This window comes from Pseudophryne corroboree, chromosome 3 (assembly GCF_028390025.1).
Source record: "Pseudophryne corroboree isolate aPseCor3 chromosome 3, aPseCor3.hap2, whole genome shotgun sequence".
Lineage (NCBI taxonomy): Eukaryota > Metazoa > Chordata > Amphibia > Anura > Myobatrachidae > Pseudophryne > Pseudophryne corroboree.
The window spans coordinates 294,602,348-294,624,820 of record NC_086446.1 but is presented as its reverse complement, the minus strand read 5'-3'; the positions used below and the strand labels follow the sequence as shown (position 1 = coordinate 294,624,820).

The 22,473-nt window shown below is 45.4% G+C and overlaps 1 protein-coding gene across 2 annotated transcripts in view; it reads right to left on the bottom strand.

Moving 5' to 3' along the window:
• The window catches only part of TAF4 (TATA-box binding protein associated factor 4), a 222,454-nt gene that overhangs the window by 70,882 nt on the left and 129,099 nt on the right, over nucleotides 1-22,473 (bottom strand). The window contains exons 3-8 of one of the 2 annotated variants that reach the window (XM_063959325.1): nucleotides 19,223-19,395; nucleotides 16,929-17,048; nucleotides 15,514-15,633; nucleotides 6,053-6,175; nucleotides 2,044-2,133; nucleotides 1,171-1,404 (exon numbers count right to left, since the gene is read on the bottom strand). In XM_063959325.1, coding sequence (XP_063815395.1) covers nucleotides 1,171-1,404; nucleotides 2,044-2,133; nucleotides 6,053-6,175; nucleotides 15,514-15,633; nucleotides 16,929-17,048; nucleotides 19,223-19,395 — 860 coding nt within the window. The remainder of the gene's footprint in view (nucleotides 1-1,170; nucleotides 1,405-2,043; nucleotides 2,134-6,052; nucleotides 6,176-15,513; nucleotides 15,634-16,928; nucleotides 17,049-19,222; nucleotides 19,396-22,473) is intronic. The other variant, XM_063959326.1, reaches the window with a different exon arrangement.

Genomic DNA, 22,473 nt, shown 5'->3' with positions numbered 1-22,473 from the left:
TGACGGAGTCCCCAGCATCCACTAGGACGTCAGAGAAAATAAGATTTTACTTACCGATAAATCTATTTCTCGTAGTCCGTAGTGGATGCTGGGCGCCCATCCCAAGTGCGGATTGTCTGCAATACTTGTACATAGTTATTGTTACAAAAAAATCGGGTTGTTATTATTGTGAGCCGTCTGTTCAGAGGCTCCTACGTTTGTCATACTGTTAACTGGGTTCAGATCACAAGTTGTACGGTGTGATTGGTGTGGCTGGTTTGAGTCTTACCCGGGATTCAAAATCCTTCCTTATTGTGTACGCTCGTCCGGGCACAGTATCCTAACTGAGGCTTGGAGGAGGGTCATAGGGGGAGGAGCCAGTGCACACCACCTGATCCTAAAGCTTTATTTTTGTGCCCTGTCTCCTGCGGAGCCGCTAGTCCCCATGGTCCTGACGGAGTCCCCAGCATCCACTACGGACTACGAGAAATAGATTTATCGGTAAGTAAAATCTTATTTTTTGGGCTGTGCGCCAAATGTGCGAACTGTTCCTATTTAAAATATAGGGGGTACAAACCCCAAAATAAGGACTGCTATGGATGAGGGGTGATGGTGCTGGGAAAGAGGTGCAAGGTCAGAGGCGGAACCAGCGTTGGTGCTAGGGGGCACCAGTCAAAATCTTGCCTAGGGCATCATATTGGCTAGGGCCGGCTCTGTAATTACCCCACAAATTACAAGCTTGAACACAACCCTGACTTTCGAAAAGAGCCAATGCCATCACCATGCAACAAGTGCACCATGAAAGGTGATGTAAACTGGACCAGTCACCTACACAGTGGGGACAGCTATATTTTAGGAAGACTGCAGACAACTTACTAGGAACTAGTGACACCACAGAGCATTGATATGGTTAGTATTAATCTTGAAGCTTGGTTCGATCGAAAAGGGTTTATATAATTAACAGTGTGAATATATACGGTACCTCTTCTATTTTTGTTGCAGTTTATATTGCAGTAGGTTCTGTTAATTTATTTTAAATGCTCTGATGCACGGATGTCAACTAGTCACTTGCCATACTGCCTGACATTGTGAAGGCTTCACGGTCTGAAAGTTAGTGTGGCAAGTACACTGCAGTCTGTAGAGATTGTGGGGTACAAATGAAATGCACTAACAAACTTATGGCTCACATACCAGTGGAGTTGGCTGTCCGGGTTTGGACTGTGCAGTTTGTGCAAGGCTGATGACGGGTTGCTGTAATGTATTCGTGACTGTGGCAGTGGTCTTCCCAGCTGTACGCTGCACAGAGCTATTTAACATGACTGCGGTGAGGGCTGTCGTGGCCTGCGCGGCCGGCTGTTGCTGCTGACTTTGTTGGATAAAGGCTGCCGAGTCAGGTGTCAGCTGGCGCAAGGCAGGGAGGCTCCTCTGGAGTGACAAGAAGAAAACAGCATATATTACATGCTAACAGATTTTACTGTCTGATGTTACCTCCATCTACTGTACAGTTATCTAACTAAAGGTCCATACACACTTAACGATAAAATGAGCGACTTCGCTCATTTTCCCCCTCCTTGAGCGACGTCGCTCATTTTATCGTTAAGTGTGTATGCCGCCAGCGACGACCGATGCGCGGCCCCGCGGGTCGGCAACTATCGTCGCTGTCGGTAGGGCATGTATGAAGGATGTGGACTGTCGTCCACAACCTTCATGCAGGGCTGGCGGGGGCGTGACGTCACTGAGCGATATGAGCGGTCATATCGCTCAGTGCGTACAGGCGGCCGCCGACCAGCCGGCCCGGGAGGGGGAAACGTTAGACGATGTCGCTCACAGAGCGACATCGTCTAATGTGTATGGGCCTTAAAAGTATAATAGCTGTGGACTGTAGTATGAAAACTTTTACAATGGCACACCTCTCATATAAAGACATTTTTTGAGGGCCCTAGAGTTATGGTGTATACTCTGCATATATATTTTTTTCTAATCTATACTACATAGAATTGAAAGGCTACATTTTACAATTTACAGACTTCTTAATTGCACGCCTGGATGTAATAATGATCTTACCTTCAGAAAAGGCACAAGGTAAGGTTGAGGTGAAGAATTCAGTTCTCTGTATAATCTACTGGTGAAATCCTCAGCTTCTATTTTTCCATCCTGTGAGGAGAATGGTTAATACATTCATTTACATTCAAAACGTGAACAGTGCATAATAAAGCAGTCAGTCAGTCAATGAAGGGAGAACAATAAACTACTACTTGTACAAATGTAACTAATTATCTGCCTCGCTTAACAAGGAGCATACCCACGCAGTCTGGCACACTGCATCACATCAGAGTCCATCCTACCACCACTAGGAATAACACCTTCACTCATTCCAACAGTTCTGATCTTCTCTTAAACTACTGCTTGGTTCAGTATGAATCATGAGTGTGAGCGGCATTAGGACCATTTCTACTGCAGACGTCACTATTGGACATTGCAATGTTTTTATTGGATAGGTAGCAGAGGCATCAGAACATATATAGGTTGGGGGTGGGGGGGTGGCGGGCAAGATAGATCGTCATTTTGGAGCCCCTGGGGGCAAAGCCACTGGGGAGGAGGCGGCAGTACTATGGGGATGAAAAGAGGACAGCACCATTGTGGGGAGGAGGCCGCAGAGTCCCACTGATGGAGGCGCTGCGATCGGGGAAGGAGGAGCCTGGGACTCCAGTATTGCCCCAGCAAGCACCATTGTGTAGGTGAAGCTGGCAGCCGGGACTGCTGGGGAGCAGGTATGGCCGGCTAAAGAAATATTGAGGCCTGGTATGCAGGTCCCCCCAGGACCTCAACCCCCCCATCCTTGCCATTACAATTCCCCTTAAGGGAGCAAGAGAGAGAGAGTGAGGGAGAAACAAAGAAGGTGGAGAGAGAGAGAGGAGCAAGAGGAGAGAGATGGAGGGGGACGGGGGGGAGAGACAGAGGGAGTGGGAGCAAGCGGGATAGACACAACACTTGCCTGATTGCACAGCAACCACGGGTCTCACATGGAAGTGGGCACTTCTCTGCACACTAGGCCACGCCCCCTAATCACCTGCGAATCGCGGCACTGCTCTGGAGCCAGGAGCAGGCCCTGGTAAGGTGTGTGTGTGTTGGGGGGGGGGGGTGTCACAGTCTCTTTTGTGTATATGAAGTGAACTGGCCCTGGTAGCAGGGGAGGGGCTGCACAACATACTGCTGCTGCTATGTCCCTGCACTTGCATGGAGGTTGTGATGTGCGGTGTTTCAGATGACCGTACATCGCTCCTCCTGTATATTGGCACCTCTCATGTTTGAGGGGGGTCGAGCTGCCCCCTTGCTCCCCATTCCGACGCATCTGATTGGTTGAAATGTGCCTTACTGTACAGCGGTCCTGATTCAGAGAAGTAAGCTAATGCAGCTGCAAGTGTGATTTTATCTTCTACACAACTGTAGATATCGGCAAGTGAAGTGCCGCCCAGAAATGAAAAACTCATTTGCAATTGTGTACACATACGCAGCCTATACGCAAGATCAAGGAACATCAGGTTGAAGGGTAGACCTGTGCACAGACAGGACCTGGCAGTAGTCATGCAGGCGCCATGTTTTTGTACATTAAGACACGCAGCTAAAGGTGTGCCAAAAACGGGCACGACCACCGCCACTCCCCGCTAACACTATGTTAACACCCCCAAATGGTCACTTTCTTTAAATCATTTTGTGAAGGAGTCCTCATTGTGTGCGTGCTTGCAGCAGCACCTTGATGCAAAGAGAATGCAAATGCAGCACATGCACAGTCTGCCGATAATCGCTCCATTGCGTGGAACATCGGCTTGCGCAATTTTCAGAATCAGGCCCAGAGTGCTACGGAGCAGTGCAATATGCATACAATTTAAAAAACACAGAGGCTAAAGTCTGGTTTCTGTCATGAGAATGAGGAATAATAAAATCCTTTTACTGGGGAAAAAAGGTCTGCTGTCAAAAAAGGAAAGCCCACAGTTTTGTGCCCTAGCAAACCATTAAATCTCATTTACAATAGCCATGTTCCTTCCGCAAAACAGAAATAACAGGTAGGTTAATAGGTACATAACTAGATGTATTTATGCATACGGCATAGAAAAGACACAATCTTCCCAACTCCGAGCTGTTGCTACAGTAATTTTGGATCACAAATCATTCTTGCTCACAAAACCATGTAAAACTTGGTGCATTCATGCAAAACAAGTGTGCAATGTCACAAAACAGCATCTGCACTACGGACCAGCCCTACTCTAAATTACCCATAATGTATGAACTTTGCAGGAGTCTTATCACTAGTTTTACTTTGACAACAATGTGGAATATACTGTATCACTTGCGAACCAAGCCCATGAATCTTTTATACTGGAAGACTGACAACCCACACATTATCCAAAGCATAGAATATTCATCCTCTGAAAATACATACTGGTACTTACTCTGCACACATTGCTAACTAGACCCAGTATTTTTACTGTGTATATACACACTGCAAACCTGTGCTAACTAGACCTGAGGTTCTTAGTTTGCGCACACTGGTAACTAGGGGGTCATTCCGACCCGATCGCTCGCTGCAGTTTAATCGCAGCTATCGGGTCGGAACTGCGCATGCGCCGGTGTTTGGCCGCCATTTTGGGGCGCGGTCCGGCCAACGCAGGCATGGCCGGACCGTGCGGGGGGCGGGCTGCAGCGGCTGCACGACATCACACGCAGCCGCTGCGACCAGGAGCAGCGAAGAGGTTCTCCCGGCCAGCCGCAGGAGCTGCGCTGGCCGGGAGTTACTCCTCAAATGCGAAAGCATCGCCGCTGTGTCATGCTTTTGCACTTCTGCAGGGGGAGGGCGCAGCACTGACATGCGGGGCAGACTAGCGTGTCTGAGTGCCTGATTGTAGCTGTACTAAATTTAGCACAGCTACGATGAACTCAGAATGACCCCCTAGATCTATAGTTTCTTACTCTGCGCACGCACACTGATAAGTAGACCTGAGGTTCTTAGTTTGCGCACACTGGTAACTAGACCTAAGGTTCTTACTCTGCGCATGCGCGCGCGCGCACACACACACAGATAAGCAGACCTGGGGTTCATACTTTATGCACATGCTGCTAACCAGACCCAAGTTTCCTACTCTGCACATGCATATGGCTAGCCAGACCTAAGGTTCTTACTGCGCACATACTGTATATTACTATCCTTACTAACGGTTCCACCCTATACTCTTCATAGCTCAAATTGTGTTCTCACTCTTGTACTGCATTGTACATGCACTGCTAACCTGACCCAATGTTCTCCCCACACAGCACAGACATTTCTAAAGATTTTATTTCTAGGCTTGCAGTTACATTGGCATGTAGTATAAGAAGTGCACATATGTAACCACTTTGATGCAGACGTCTAAAATAAAGATGTTATTATATGGTACAGTTATTAGTGGGCAGCACGGTTGGTGTAATAGTTAACATTGCTGCCTTACAGCACTGAAGTCTTGGGTTCAATTTCCAACATGGACCCAACTGTGTGGAGTTTATATATTCTCCCCATGGGATATCCCCCATGTATTTGGCTCCAAACAAAAATGAACAGTAATGTGTGTGCGCATATGCTAGGGAAAAAAATGGTAAACTCCACTGGGGCAGGGACTGATGTGAAGGGTCATATATACTCTGTAAAGCGCTGTGGAATATGCTTGCTCAACAGAAAATAACTGTTAATAAATAATTTGGAAATTAGAAGCCTGTTAAGCACAATATTTTTTTTTCTGGTAACAAAGCTTTTTATCAGCAATGTAAGGAGCACTGACAACAATTTAATGAGAAGTGAAACGCTATGTTCAGCACGTGGGTTAGAGATATTGTTAAATGTACCTTACTACATTTTAAGCAAGGTGCTCAATATTCTAGAAAAAGAACCTTTATTTGTAAAAGCCAAGTTATGCATTCCAGACAACACACACCTGCACATATACGTTATACAGGTATAAGTTTATGTACAACCGTGGTGTGTGTGTTGGATAAAGGCAGACCCACCATGGCAGTAACACGGAACACAGCGAAGGAGACTTACCAGCAGATTCTGTACTAGTTCTTTCACGTTAGCTGCCGTCTCAGAGGACTGTTTACCCGATGAAGCCAGTTTTATTAATGTAGATAAAAAATTCTTACACTTCTTCACATTTTCCATAGTTTCCTGTAGAAACAAATGAGCATGAACAATATTACAAGTGCTACTCACAGTAACTGTTATTAACCCACTGGCCTAAATGTAGTATCCTGAGATATGGGCAGTGGAGAGATTCCGGTGATGACTCCCGAGATTTAAAGCGGCAAGTTTTGGGGGAGAACCAACCTGGTTCTGTCTTTAAAAAAGAAAAAAAAATGTTTTAAATCTCAAGGGCACATTGCCAAAATCTTGCCAATGCCTGCAAGCTATCAAATTTTGCCCATTGTCTACTTCTGGGCTTATAATGCAACAAGTTATTTCCTCACGTTGGCCTCAAAATCAAGCTGTAATGTCATTAGATCAATATTGGGCATTTATAAAAATGCAGCCAAAGACAATTAGTATTTGTATGTGTGCTCATCTTCCAGCCACATTAACAGACCTTAGTGATGCCACACATGATGTGTCCACTGGAACTCGGAGGATTATTGCTTGGAACATGGGTGTCTGAACTGGACACTGACCCTGTCATTTGGCGTTTGCAATGAGCAGTTAAAATGGCTCATGTGTGGCCAACGTAAGTAACCATCTTGCTGCAAGTGAATGCATATAGGTCATTTTACCCCATCAAGCAACTGAACGCTCTGCACATTCTTCTGAGGGTTTTTAGAGCCTAAACCCTCTCAGCATGGGCTGATCAAGAGCAAAAAAAAAACCCTGATGTGTTAATGTAAGCAGCTTGTGCTTTCTCCTGCAGCTTACTGTAGGTTTACTGCTGCAAGTCTAACCACCAAAGTGGTAAGAGGAACCATAGCTCACCTAGGGCAGCTTAATAACATCACCATACCTTTATATATTTACAAAGATAGTCAGACTCCAGAGTAAGGGCATGTAAACAAAGACACTCATATGTTGGTATGCAGTCTGGTTTTCTTGATGCATTGTGAAAACACTGCATCCCCTACAAATCTATGTGAATGCCTTGCTGAGCCTTAAGGGCCCATACACATGGTGAGATTCAGGCTAAGCCCAATTCTCACTGTGCGATAGGGGCTAGGTCGGCATTGCAAGCACATAATGATTGTGCTTGCGATACTGACTATGTGCAATTTTTCTTCTATAGAGATATGGTGTGTACACACGGTAATATATTTTCTTACCATTTTGACTATAAAAAAAAAATAAGATTTTACTCACCGGTAAATCTATTTCTCGTAGTCCGTAGTGGATGCTGGGACTCCGTAAGGACCATGGGGAATAGCGGCTCCGCAGGAGACTGGGCACAACTAAAGAAAGCTTTAGGACTACCTGGTGTGCACTGGCTCCTCCCACTATGACCCTCCTCCAGACCTCAGTTAGGATACTGTGCCCAGAAGAGCTGACACAATAAGGAAGGATTTTGAATCCCGGGTAAGACTCATACCAGCCACACCAATCACACCGTATAACTCGTGATACTATACCCAGTTAACAGTATGAAATATAACTGAGCCTCTCAACAGATGGCTCAACAATAACCCTTTAGTTAGGCAATAACTATAAACAAGTATTGCAGACAATCCGCACTTGGGATGGGCACCCAGCATCCACTACGGACTACGAGAAATAGATTTACCGGTGAGTAAAATCTTATTTTCTCTGACGTCCTAAGAGGATGCTGGGACTCCGTAAGGACCATGGGGATTATACCAAAGCTCCCAAACGGGCGGGAGAGTGCGGATGACTCTACAGCACCGAATGGGCAAACTCTAGGTCCTCCTCAGCCAGGGTGTCAAACTTGTAGAATTTAGCAAATGTGTTTGACCCCGACCAAGTAGCTGCTCGGCAAAGTTGTAGAGCCGAGACCCCTCGGGCAGCCGCCCAAGAAGAGCCCACTTTCCTCGTGGAATGGGCTTTCACTGATTTAGGATGCGGCAGTCCAGCCGCAGAATGTGCAAGCTGAATCGTGCTACAGATCCAGCGAGCAATAGTCTGTTTAGAAGCAGGAGCACCCAGCTTGTTGGGTGCATACAGGATAAATAGCGAGTCAGTTTTCCTGACTCCAGCCGTCCTGGAAACATATACTTTTCAGGGCCCTGACTACGTCCAGTAACTTGGAATCCTCCAAGTCCCAAGTAGCCGCAGGCACCACAATAGGTTGGTTCACATGAAAAACTGATACCACCTTAGGAAAGAATTGGGAACGAGTCCTCAATTCCGCCTTATCCATATAAAAAATCAGATAAGGGCTTTTGCATGACAAAGCCGCCAATTCTGATACACGCCTGGCCGACGCCAAGGCCAACAGCATGACCACTTTCCACGTGAGGTATTGTAGCTCCACGGATTTAAGTGGCTCAACCCAATGCGACTTCAGGAAATCCAACACCACGTTGAGATCCCACGGTGCCACTGGAGGCACAAACGGGGGCTAACTATGCAGCACTCCCTTAACAAAAGTCTGAACATCAGGCAGTGAAGCCAGTTCTATTTTGGAAGAAAATCGATAGAGCCGAAATCTGGACCTTAATGGAACCCAATTTTAGGCCCATAGTCACCCTGACTGTAGGAAGTGCAGAAATCGACCTAGCTGAAATTCCTCCTTTGGGGCCTTCCTGGCCTCACAGCACGCAACATATTTCCGCCATATGCGGTGATAATGGTTTGCGTTCACTTCTTTCCTAGCTTTAATTAGCGTAGGGATAACTTCCTCTGGAATGCCCTTTTCCTTCAGGATCCGGTGTTCAACCGCCATGCCGTCAAACGCAGCCGCGGTACGTCTTGGAACAGACAGGCCCCCTGCTGCAGCAGGTCCTGTCTGAGCGGCAGAGGCCATGGGTCCTCTGAGATCATTTCTTGGAGTTCTGGGTACCAAGCTCTTCCTGGCCAATCCGGAACAATGAGTATAGTTCTTACTCCTCTCCTTCTTATTATTCTCATTACCCTGGGTAAGAGAGGCAGAGAAGGGAACACATACACCGACTGGTACACCCACGGTGTTACCAGAGCGTCCACAGCTATCGCCTGAGGGTCCCTTGACCTGGCGCAATATCTTTGTAGCTTTTTGTTGAGGCGGGACGCCATCATGTCCACCTGTGGCCTTTCCCAACGGTGTACAATCATTTGGAAGACTTCTGGATGAAGTCCCCACTCTCCCGGGTGGAGGTCGTGTCTGCTGAGAAAGTCTGGTTCCCAGTTGTCCACTCCGGGAATGAACACTGCTGACAGTGCTAACACATGATTTTCCGCCCATCGGAGAATCCTTGTGGCTTCTGCCATCACCATCCTGCTTCTTGTGCCGCCTTGTCGGTTTACATGAGCGACCGCCGTGATGTTGTCTGACTAGATCAGCACCGGCCGGTGTTGAAGCAGGGGTCTAGCCTGACTTAGGACATTGTAAATGGCCCTTAGTTCCAGAATATTTATGTGTAGGGAAGTCTCCTGACTTTTCCATAGTCCTTGGAAGTTTCTTCTCTGTGTGACTGCCCCCCAGCCTCGAAGGCTGGCATCCGTGGTCACCAGGACCCAGTCCTGTATGCCGAATCTGCGGCTCCCTAGAAGATGAGCACTTTGCAGCCACCACAACAGCGACACCCTGGCCCTTGGAGACAGGGTTATCCGCCGATGCATCTGAAGATGCGACCCGGACCACTTGTCCAACAGATCCCACTGGAAGATCCTTGCATGGGACCTGGCGAATGGAATTTCTTCGTAAGAAGCTACCATCTTTCCCAGGGCTCGCGTGCATTGATGCACCGACACCTGTATTTGTATTAGGAGGTCTCTGTCTAGAGACGACAACTCCTAGGACTTCTCCTCCGGGAGAAACCCTTTTTATCCTGTTCTGTGTCCAGAACCATACCCAGGAACAGTAGACGCGTCGTAGGAACCAGCTGCGACTTTGGAATATTCAGAATCCAGCCGTGCTGTTGTAGCACTTCCCGAGATAGTGCTACTCCGACGAACAACTGCTCCCTGGACCTCGCCTTTATAAGGAGATCGTCCAAGCACGGGATAAGTATTTCGGCCATTACCTTGGTAAATACCCTCGGTGCCGGGGACAGACCAACGGCAACGTCTGGAATTGGTAATGACCATCCTGTACCACAATTTTGAGGTACTCCTGGTGAAGAGGGTAAATAGGGACATGCAGGTAAGCATCCTTGATGTCCAGTGATACCATGAAATTCTCCAGGCTTGCAATAATCGCCCTGAGCGATTCCATTTTGAACTTGAACCTTCGTATATAAGTGTTCAAGGATTTCAATTTTAGAATGGGTCTCACCGAACCGTCTGGTTTCGGTACCACAACATTTTGGAATAGTAACCCCGGCCTTGTTGAAGGAGGGGTACCTTGATTTCACCTGCTGGAAGTACAGCTTGTGAACTGCCGCCAGTACTACCTCCCTTTCTCCGAGGGCAGCAGGCAAGGCTGATGTGAGGTGACGGCGAGGGGGAGTCGCCTCGAACTCCAGCCTGTATCCCTTTGATACTACTTGCAGAACCTAGGGATCCACCTGTGGGCAAGCCCACTGGTCCCTGAAGTTCCCGAGACGCGTCCCCACCGCACCTGTCTCCACCTGCGGAGCCCCAACGTCATGCGGTGGACTCAGAGGAAGCGGGGGAAGATTTTTGATCCTGGGAACTGGCTGTCTGGTGCAGCTTTTTCCTTCTTCCCTTGTCTCTGTGCAGAAAGGAAGCGCCTTTGACCCGCTTGCTTTTCTGAAGCCGAAAGGACTGTACCTTTCTTAGGCTGTGAGGAAACCTGAGGTAAAAATTTTTCTTCCCAGCTGTTGCTGTGGATACGAGGTCCCAGAGACCATCCCCAAACAATTCCTCACCCTTATAAGGCAGAATCTCCATGTGCCTTTTAAAGGCAGCATCACCTGTCCACTGCCGGGTCTCTAATACCCTCCTGGCAGAATGGACATTGCATTAATTCTGGATGCCAGCCGGCAAATATCCCTCTGTGCATCCTTCATATATAAGACGACGTCTTTAATATGCTCTATGTTAGCAAAACATTATCCCTGTCTAGGGTATTAATATTATCTGACAGGGAATCAGACCACGCTGCAGCAGCACTATTTATGCTGAGGCAAATGCAGGTCTCAGTATAGTACCTGAGTGTGTATATACAGACTTCAAGATAGTCTCCTGCTTTTTATCAGCAGGCTCCTTCAAAGTGGCCGTATCCCAAGACGGCAGTGCCACCTTTTTTGACAAACGTGTGAGCGCCTTATCCACTCTAGGGGATATCTCCCAACGTGACCTGTCCTCTGGCGGGAAAGGGTACGCCAGCAGTAACTTTTTAGAAATTACCATTTTCTTATCGGGGGAACCCACGCTCTTTACACACTTCATTCACTCATCTGATGGGGGAACAAAACACTGGCTGCTTTTTCTCCCCAAACATAAAACCCCTTTTATGTGGTACTTGGATTTATGTCAGAAATGTGTAATACATTTTTCATTGCCGAGATCATGCAACGGATGTTCCTAGTGGATTGTGTATATGTCTCAACCTCGTCGACACTGGAGTCAGACTCCGTGCCGACATCTGTGTCTGCCATCTGAGGTAACGGGCGTTTTTTGAGCCCCTGATGGCCTTTGAGACGCCTGGGCTAGCGCGGGCTGAGAAGCCGGCTGTCCCACAGCTGTTACGTCATCCAGCCTTTTATGTAAGGAGTTGACATTGTCGGTTAATACCTTCCACCTATCCATCCACTCTGGTGTCGGCCCCACAGGTGGCGACATCCCATTTATCGGCCTCTGCTCCACCTCCACGTAACCTTCCTCATCCAACATGTCGACACAGCCGTACCGACACACCGCACACACACAGGGAATGCTCTGACTGAGGACAGGACCCCACAAAGTCCTTTGGGGAGACAGAGAGCGAGTATGCCAGCAAACACCAGAGCGCTATATAATGCAGGGATTAACACTATAACTGAGTGATTTTTCCCCCAATAGCTGCTTGTATACACATATTTCGCCTAAATTTAGTGCCCCCCCCTCTCTTTTTAACCCTTTGAGCCTGAAAACTACAGGGGAGAGCCTGGGGAGCTGTCTTCCAGCTGCACTGTGAAGATAAAATGGCGCCAGGGAGATAGCCCCGCCCCTTTTTTGGCTGACTTTTCTCCCGCTTTTTTCATGGATTCTGGCAGGGGTAATTTATCACATATATAGCCCTGGGACTATATATTGCGATGATTTGCCAGCCAAGGTGTATTATATTGCCCTCAGGGTGCCCCCCCCCCAGCGCCCTGCACCCATCAGTGACCGGAGTGTGAGGTGTGCATGAGGAGCAATGGCGCACAGCTGCAGTGCTGTGCGCTACCTTGTTGAAGACAGAAGTCTTCTGCCACCGATTTTCCGGAACACTTCTTGCTTCTGGCTCTGTAAGGGGGCCAGCGGCGCGGCTCCGGGACCGAACATCGAGGTTGGGTCCTGTGGTCGATCCCTCTGGAGCTAATGGTGTCCAGTAGCCTAAGAAGCCCAAGCTACCACCAGTTAGGTAGGTTCGCTTCTTCTCCCCTTAGTCCCTCGCTGCAGTGAGTCTGTTGCCAGCAGATCTCACTGTAAAATAAAAAACCTAAAATATACTTTCTTTCTAGGAGCTCAGGAGAGCCCCTAGTGTGCATCCAGCTCAGCCGGGCACAAGATTCTAATGGAGGTCTGGAGGAGGGTCATAGTGGGAGGAGCCAGTGCACACCAGGTAGTCCTAAAGCTTTCTTTAGTTGTGCCCAGTCTCCTGCGGAGCCGCTATTCCCCATGGTCCTTACGGAGTCCCAGCATCCACTTAGGACGTCAGAGAAAAAAAGTTAGTGCAGATCGCAAGGTGAAAGTCACCTTGCGATCCCAATTCGATGCCGATGCGTGGTCCCACGCGGTCGGCATCGTAAGCCTAGATAGACTGTGCAGGCATGTCAATTTTTACTCTCTCTATGGAAGAGATAGTCAAAATTGACACTTAGCCAAAATCGCACATAGTCAGTATCGCAAGCACAGTCATTATGTGCTTGCGATGCCGACCTAGCCCCTGTCGCACAGTGAGAATCGGGCTTAGCCCGAATCTCACCGTGTGTATGGGCCTATAGTCAAAATTTACTTGCCTGCACTGTCTATCTAGGCTTGCAATGCCGACCACGCGGGACCGCGCATCGGCATCGAATCGGGATCGTAAGGTGACTATCACCTTGCGATCTGCACTAACTTTTCTTACGATTTTGACTATATAGTCAAAATCGTAAGAAAATATCTCACCGTGTATACACACCATTAGAGAAATCTGCCTTGTATACTCCATGTCGGACGGGGCACAATGGCCTGCCAGGGGAATGGAGTGATAAGTGCCCATACATAGGGGTGTGGCCAGCCTCCATAGAATACTTACAAAACTATATTTATTGTGATCATCCTAAAAGTTAGAAATGGATCACTGGGCAAGTGATTATATTTGATATTAGCTCCCACAGGACAAAAAAAAAATTTGTAATAAATAATCCATACACAATGCCATAGTCAATATTTATAGTAATAACTGTGAAACCAAAATGAAAGTGCCTAGAACTCATTTTACATGTTTTAATATTTTGTAAAAAAAAAAAAAAGGAATTTGCAACAAATTCTAAATATGTTATTACAGCATCTATGCTGCCATGTCCCCTTTGTACCTATGCAAACTACAAGGAGTAACGCATGCATAATATACAGATGTAGCCATGCTCATCCAGCCTGCAGTGTTCCAAATACCGTGCATCAGAGTGGCAGGCTGGATGAGCACGGCTACATCTGTATTACATTCTTCCAGTTATCAGACAAGCGAGGCAGGATAATGCTGTACTGTATATCTTGAACAGTAATGCCATGTGAGAGCAAATTGGACTTTTTAAAAAAATTCTTCACAAAAGGTAAAAAAGTTAATGATTTATTGCCCTTGGTGTAGTCATTTGTCATCCTGCCCTCTATACACTGGCACCATGTAATACATTCTTAACACTTTGTGAAGAAATCAATTAATCCAAACTGAGGCTGTTTAGACACTGTTTTCGGATTGGCCATTCGGGAGTTAATTCTTTGTAATGTGCAATTTTATTTTTGTTTTGAAGAGAATTGTGAAAAATGGCAACTGCAAGTCGCTAAAATATGAACCAGCACAAATATCTGCCATTTTGGGGTCTACTTGTTCTTAACCCATCAGTCAAGTTTGAACTGTAGATATCATTTATATTCAGTCGGAGAGTACAATACTTGTAAATACGTGATTATTAACTAACCTTAATGATTTATGGATTTTAGTTCCATTTCTGCACAAGCAATACCAATCTGGTAACTTTGACATATTATTCCCGACACGTTTAAATGGATCTTCTCATTTGTATTGGCAAGCATTTTATATCTTCACCGACACGTTCATATTTTATCATGGTTTGGTTTAAAGGCTTACATTTTTTATCAGATTTAATTTTCCAATAGTAAAACAGCTTTTTATGGTTTAATTTGTAATTGGAAGTGCTTTAAAAACATGCAAATGAGTAAAACATGGTTTTTCCATGACTCTTTCGATAAGTTATGTAAAAACCCAATTAGTGAAATCCTACGAAGTCAACTGAAATCATTGACTTATTCAGCGTATAACATCAAAAAGGTGTAGGCTATGCAAGCTATGATGGAGTTAGAGGGCCTAGAAACAAGGGTGATCATATCATTCTGGATTTATTGGTCTTTAAATAACTAGACTCTCAGTTTTCATTTGATTTTATCAGCAGTGTCAGGCAAGGGTGGTCTGCCAGATCTTCATTGCAGCACCTAGTTCGACCCTACACATTACGAGTCACTAGGTGTCACTATTGAGCCATACATTTGAATCACTTAGCACTATGTACAGCAATCCGACGGCCAGGTAACTGCATAAAATCGTTCCCGAACACCTTTCTAGAACATAATGTGGCTATTACTGGCAGTTTTTTTATGTACAGAGATAGGCCACTGAGCAGTCTAAAATTCACATCTGCTCAGCTCAAGGTCCATAATGTAACCATTTGTTAAGAATGGGTTATCAAAGGGGGAATCAATTATACTTTCCGCCTGAAACCATTACTATAAAGCGGTTCCTCCATATCTTACTTATTACATTTATTTTATAACTAGTTAAAAAAAACGAAAAAAAAAAAAAGTTTTTGGGGAGACTGTTTAGATTATATCCCCACAGGGGTATTAATATGACCCTTTTAATATTTAGGAGCAGGCCTGAGCCATTGTAGTTTTCTTACTACCCATCCAGAACGATCTGGAAGCTCACACACAACTCCATCTTTCAGATGGTGCTAGACTACTATCAGTGAAGGCATAGCTGTGGGCTGTGGAACCGGGCGCTGTACCGTGGTGGCAGTCGTTGGGGTGGCAGCTCCTTGCACCGATCTCTGAGGTGTTCCAGTCTGTACGGCCGTTGCTGTGCCCAAAGTGGCAGTTTGTGCCGTGCTGCTGAGGACTATCTGATTCTGTGCAGGAGAGACAACACGCACATTATAACTGGCAGATCGCCACCCCTCAGCCAGCGACACACACACACACACACACACACACACACACACACACACACACACACACACACACACACACACACACACACACATTCACATTTCCTGAGCAGCACCACAGCAGACCATGTGGGTAATGGACTATGGAATACAAAACCATGACAATACTCGTAATGACAACATTATACTGTGCAAGAGACCTGCATTCCAAACATACACAACTACAACATCTGCGTGTCTATAATGTAAATGATGGCAGTTATTCAGCTATGCCTGAGGTTCTCACCTGCAGTCCTCAAAGCACCCCAACGGTCCAGGTATTAAGTTCATCGATGCTTGGTCACAGGTAACTTAATCAGCGCCTGAGTCAATGGATTTACCTAAAACCTGGACCATTGGGGTGCCTTGAGGACCACGTCCGAGAACCTCTGAGCTTGCAATAAAATCCAGAATTGCTAACTGCAACTGTGGAACCCATATAAATGCCTATCACCCCCAGGTCATCACATGACAGTGTTCTTTGTTGGCGAAAAACAGTCCTCTAAAGTAAGTAACAACCCATCATGTTTGTAGCTCCGTGTCTTCCAAGCAATGAAATATGGCAGTTATGAGCTATTTGGAAATCCTATTTATGTTGTGAAAAGAAGATATGGCAATGATTATAATGTTCTTCTATAGCTACATTATCACAGGGAGACCACTAGGTGGCAGACCAAGCACATCCCCTGATTTACAGGTCTACATTTCTGTTGTGCCGTTTCGAATGAATATTTTTTGCTGAAAAATCTCACAGCAAAATCTGAATGATTCATGTTATTTGATGAACATGCAGAGCGATTCATGCCAATAGATGGTTGTTGCAAGAAAAAGGGGAAAATGATCAATAGACATTAACAACCCATAATGCACACAGCAGTATTGTAATGCCATCAATAAGCACCTGCGATACAACATTCTAAATAAAAATATAAAACAAAAGGAGCACAGGTATTGCAGTGTACCAACATAGTACAATAAATTGGCCAGTCATAAAGTGTATTTATATTGGTTATTTTAGGAAGAGGGGAAGCATATGGCAATAAAAGTTCAGATGGGCTGCTATTCCCAATCGGAATACAGCTGCGCTGATGACATTGTAATGCTGCCCCTGAGATATGCAAACATGTGAATGACTCATATATGGTTATGAGAAAGGTAGCTTCCACTCCATAAAATGAATGATTAATTGCTGAATCAGGAAGGGAGGGGGCACTTACCTGTACAACAGGAGGTCGCTGTAGTGTTGTTGTGGCCTGCACAGTTGTCGGTGTCTGAGATACTTGCTTTATGATGGTAGTTGGTGTGACCTGCCTTGCCAGCAGAGGTGCTCCAGGAGACTGCAATCAGTAAAGGGAAGTATTGAGAGACAGGCTGTCACTCACTGAAGGGGTCATAAAAACATAAGACATATATAACCGCTTATTGTCAGTAATCCTGGAATAATGAACCATAGTTACCCGCCATGTCTACACCACTTCAAAATACCACTAGATTCATTAGAAAACAAATTTATATTTCTGATTATATGGTTTGTTCTGGCTTATACTGCTGCTGTCTAGAGAATTCAGTAACCTTTTTAGTAAAATTTTAGAAGTATTGAGACATTTCAAACTATGAAAATGTGCAAGATACCTAATATAAAAAGCAAGTTAAATAATACTGTCAGAACGGTGCAATTTGCCCTTCTTAAACACATTGTATGTTACCTTAATTGCACTTTCAAGACGACAATCACTGGTGTTGAAATTTTGTGTTTAACATGACGCAATGCTAAAGTGCTGTGAAAAATCACTGGATATATTTGTGTTTATATGTGCTTTTACTTGCGTTGCAGTGAAGTGAAGTAAGAATGATTCATCTAATACCACCACTTATAATGATGTATCTTACACATGTCAAAACAGTTGTTTATCTTAATGAAATTGCATTGTAAAGCAAAATGATATGCAGTTAAGGAGCACTGCCACCTACAGTTCCATAGGCATTCAGTCAATAAAATATTAACTGCACTAGTAAATGTATCTAAGCAAAACATAGTTCAAATTTGTACATAACCAGAAATGAAGTTTAAATGTACTTTGGAATAAGAAAAATGTGCAGCGCTCTAGAATGAAATATGTACCTTTAGCAACCCCAACCAAGAGGTATCCCAAACTCGACACAAAGCATAATATTGTAAGGGATTGGGATGCTATAGGGCGTATTATATATATATATATATATATATATATATATATATATATATATATAATTTTGAAAGAGAATCTTACCTGCAGATTAATTGCAATATAATCGTATATAATTGTGTCCAGGTACCAGAACCGTACAGATGAGTCTCTATTGTGCAATGTCTCCAAGTTCCTACTTATTAGTCTGATTTTATAATCTGTAGGCAAGATTCTCTTTAAATGTCCCAAATTCACCGGATTCCTACAGCGCACCAATACCTACAATATTATTTTATACTATATATATATATATATATATATATATATATATATATATATATATATATATATATATAAACACACTTATTTATTTATTTTTTGTTTTATTTTATTCTTTTTAAATATATATAACCTGCAGTTTGACATTCACTGACTCAGTATGCCTCCAGATCACCAGACTGGCAGGGAATCCTCTGTTAGTACCACTGACTGCATAACACAGTACCACATTTCTACTTTGACAGCAGTCTACAAGCCACAGGTGCTGGCTATCTTTTGTCCTTTCAGGCAAGTCATCTATAAATGATTATGGAAGCCGATCCATTGTACTCTCCCATAAGATGTACCCACTGAATGGCAATTTCAGTTACAGGAATTTGCTAAAACAATAAATTCCAGCAACACAGAGTGGTGGTCATTCCGAGTTGTTCGCTCGGTAATTTTCTTCGCATCTCAGCGATTTTCCGCTAATTGCGCATGCGCAATGTTCGCACTGCGACTGCGCCAAGTAAATTTGCTATGAAGATTGGTATTTTACTCACGGCATTAAGAGGTTTTTTCTTCGTTCTGGTGATCGTAATGTGATTTGCAGGAAGTGGGTGTTTCTGGGCGGAAACTGGCCATTTTATGGGAGTGTGTGAAAAAACGCTACCGTTTCTGGGAAAAACGCGGGAGTGGCTGGAGAAACGGAGGAGTGTCTGGGCGAACGCTGGGTGTGTTTGTGACGTCAAACCAGGAACGACAAGCACTGAACTGATCGCACTGGCAGAGTAAGTCTCGAGCTACTCAGAAACTGCACATAGAAGTCTTTTCGCAATATTGCGAATCTTTAGTTCGCAATTTTGATAAGCTAAGATTCACTCCCAGTAGGCGGCGGCTTAGCGTGTGCAATGCTGCTAAAAGCAGCTTGCGAGCGAACAACTCGGAATCACCCCCAGTAAACAAAAAGTGTAAGGGAAGCACACAATTCTGCAGAACAGAGAACAATGGATGGATACTAGATTATCTGCGTTGCCATCACCGATATCTAATAAAATAACTATTCTAAATGTCCGTGGCATCACCTGCACTGCGGATATCTGCACCGGTGGGGCGCTGTTAGGCGTTGCGGGCCGAGCAGCCATTGCATTCTGGGCTTGTGACTGGGCCTGTGCTTGAACCTGAGCCTGCATCTGGGCTAGAGCCTGCTGGGGGATCATTAACAGCTGGCCATTCTCACTCCGTATGAGGACCATCCCTAAAAGAAAAGAATATGTTCATCATAAAATGTAACAAATTCCATTTTTAACAACACAATTGTCTCCCTGTGCTAGCCTTATACAACCCTATGCATAATAAACTTACCTGAACACATGGCTATTACATTTTATAGATCTGTCTTTTAAAATGTAGACAGTTTTAGTAAAAATGGCAGTTTCTGTGTTTCTCATTAACAAGACAACCTGAGTGTGTATGTACCCTTTGTAGCACGACCTAGAACTACATAGCCCTTGTGTCAGATTTTTAAAGACAGCCCAGTTCCACTTTGCATATGCTTGCATCATCTTCACCAGTCTCCTTGCGCAGGAACAAGAAGCCCTAATACAGTAAAGCACAATCGGAGATAGAAAGGAACCAGGTGCAGCCAGAACACACCACACAGCAGTTTCTGCATTCTTTCACTTTGTACTGATAAGTGACAGTGAGCAATCACAGGACTGTGTTTCAAATAGATCTGTGGTTTGTATTGCCACCTGTGTGAACAGCAGAAGTGCTAAGACATCAGGATAAGTAAGCCCAATACATGCAAAATTAGGAGCGTAGTCTGCACAAGCTGGCAAACTGCTCATCAGTGTCGTAACTAGACATTTTAGTGTTGTGTACAAAAAACAGCATCGGTGCCCCCTCCCATATGTAAAAAAGAGCCAGTGCGCGCCTTACGTGCATACAAAAAATATAGAGGCGTGTCTTCATGGGGAAAATAATACCAATTCATATTAAGCTGCACAGGAGTCTTCATTATTCAAATTACGCCGCTTACACACCACACACACATTACGCCAGGTAAAGCCCCTGTCGCACATTACGGCAGGCAGAGCCCCCTTTTACGCGTAACGGTAGGCAGAGCCGCCTTTTACACATAATGGCAGGCAGAGCCCCCTTTTACACATTACAGCAGGCAGAGCCCCTTTTACAAATTACAGCAGGCAGAGCTCACTTTTATACATAACGCAGGCAGAGCCCCCTTTTACACATAAGGGCAGGCAGAGCCCCCTTTTACACATAAGGGCAGGCAGAGCCCCCTTTTACACATAAGGGCAGGCAGAGCCCCCTTTTACACATAAGGGCAGGCAGAGCCCCCTTTTACACAACGCAGGCAGAGCCCCCTTTTACACATTACACCAGGCTTCGGCAACATCAACTGTCTGAGATGGGGAGGGGAGAGAGAGGCAGCGGTGTATACACGGGAGGATGCCAGCACCCAGCAATAGCTCCGTGGTCCATGTACAAGAGCAGCTACAGTATTGGAATGTGAGGTGCGCTCCCTCACTGTAAGTACAGATATATGGATGGATGTGGTGCTGCCTAGGGACTTTAACCTACCAACTATCATAAACAATACATATAGACAAGTATTGTACCTATAAATAGGTACAAATACAATTGTTCAATACAGTAGCTAATTCTGGTCCAGGTCAAAAGGCTCACGATTAACATATACATCTTCTATAACGGGGGGGGGGGGGGGGTATGTGCACTCGGTTAAATTGCGCTCGGTAAATCCGCTACTGGCGCTGGCGGCCCTGTGTTTGTGCCAGCGGATGCGCCCACAGTGTAGATGCACTGTGGGCAACGCACCGCTGCCACACATCTAGTTACAGCCCTGCTATTTATATGAGCAAGCACTGTATGCTTGTGGCCCACAGGATTTGGGTTACACAGCTTGTTTCACAAGTAGAGCCTGTCCAACTCTGATTAAAATCATTAACTATTTTTCTTTTTATAAATATCTATTCAAAATGAATCCAAATAGGTCTATTTTGAAATGTAGCACACATCTTCCTTGTACCCCCCATCTCTCTATACCCAGCAATCACTGCTGCATCACTACAAGTACTACTACTATAAACTGCTTTATTTTTACACCGCAATTTAGATTTTAGTTTGAATACGCCACACCCAAATCTAACTCTCTCTGCACATGTTATATCTGCCTCCCCTGCAGTGCACATGGTTTTGCCCACCTGCTAACAAATTTCCTGCTGCGATCAACTCAGAATTAGGCCCATAGGGCCTAATTCAGACCTGATCGCAGCAGCACATTTGTTAGCAAACGGGCAAAACTACGGTATGTGCACTGTAGGGGGGGCAGATATTCAAACTGAAATGTAAATTACAATGTAAAAATAAATCCGCCAGTATTTACCCTGCACAGAAACAATATAACTCACCCAAATCTAACTCTCTCTGCACTCTATATCTGCCCCTCTGCGGTGCACATGGGGGGTCATTCTGACCTGATCGCACGCTGCCGTTCAGCGCAGCAATCACGTCAGAAGTGCACCGGCACATGGCTGACAGCCAGCGGCTGTCGTTGCCTAGCGATCGCCTCTGCCTTCGGTCGCTGGGCGGGAGGGGGTGGGCTGCCGTTTTGTGGGCGTGGCCGGATCATGCGGGGGGGGGCGCAATGGCTGTGTGACTTCACACGCAGCCGCTGCGACCTGTGCAGAGACGAGTAGCTCCCGGCCAGCACGCAAAAGCTGCACTGCCTGGGAGCTACTCCTGAAGTGCAAAAGCATCGCCGCTGTGCAATGCTTTTGTACTTCTGCAGGAATGGGGGGTGGGGGGGGGTGTAACCTGTGCCGAGTGCATTGGTAGTGAAGCGAGGCATTTTGCCCGAAGCATGGTGAGCGAAGCAAGCCATGCAAGGGGACACGGTGCACTAACTGGGGTTCCCGGTCACTTTACGAAGAAAACAACACTCATGTCGACCAAATTCCTGTGTCGACATATTTCAGGTGTCGATGGTGGTCGACCTAATAACTGTCGACCTAAGTGTGGTCGACCCTATGATCCACACCCGCATGATGATGTGCATACAATGCCCTCACCAGGAGGACCCCAGTAGGCAGGCGAAGTATGTAAATTCACTATTTTCTTCCTATTGGCTTGTTTAGGTTAAAGCTGTCTATGCCTTGATCGATTTTAGTGACAGACTACACTGACAGCAGCAGCTGAAGACGGACATACGAAATAATATTATGTGTGTGTTTATTAATTAAATATAAAGGTAGCACATTTATGAAGCTGATTAACAACTAACTTTAATAAATCA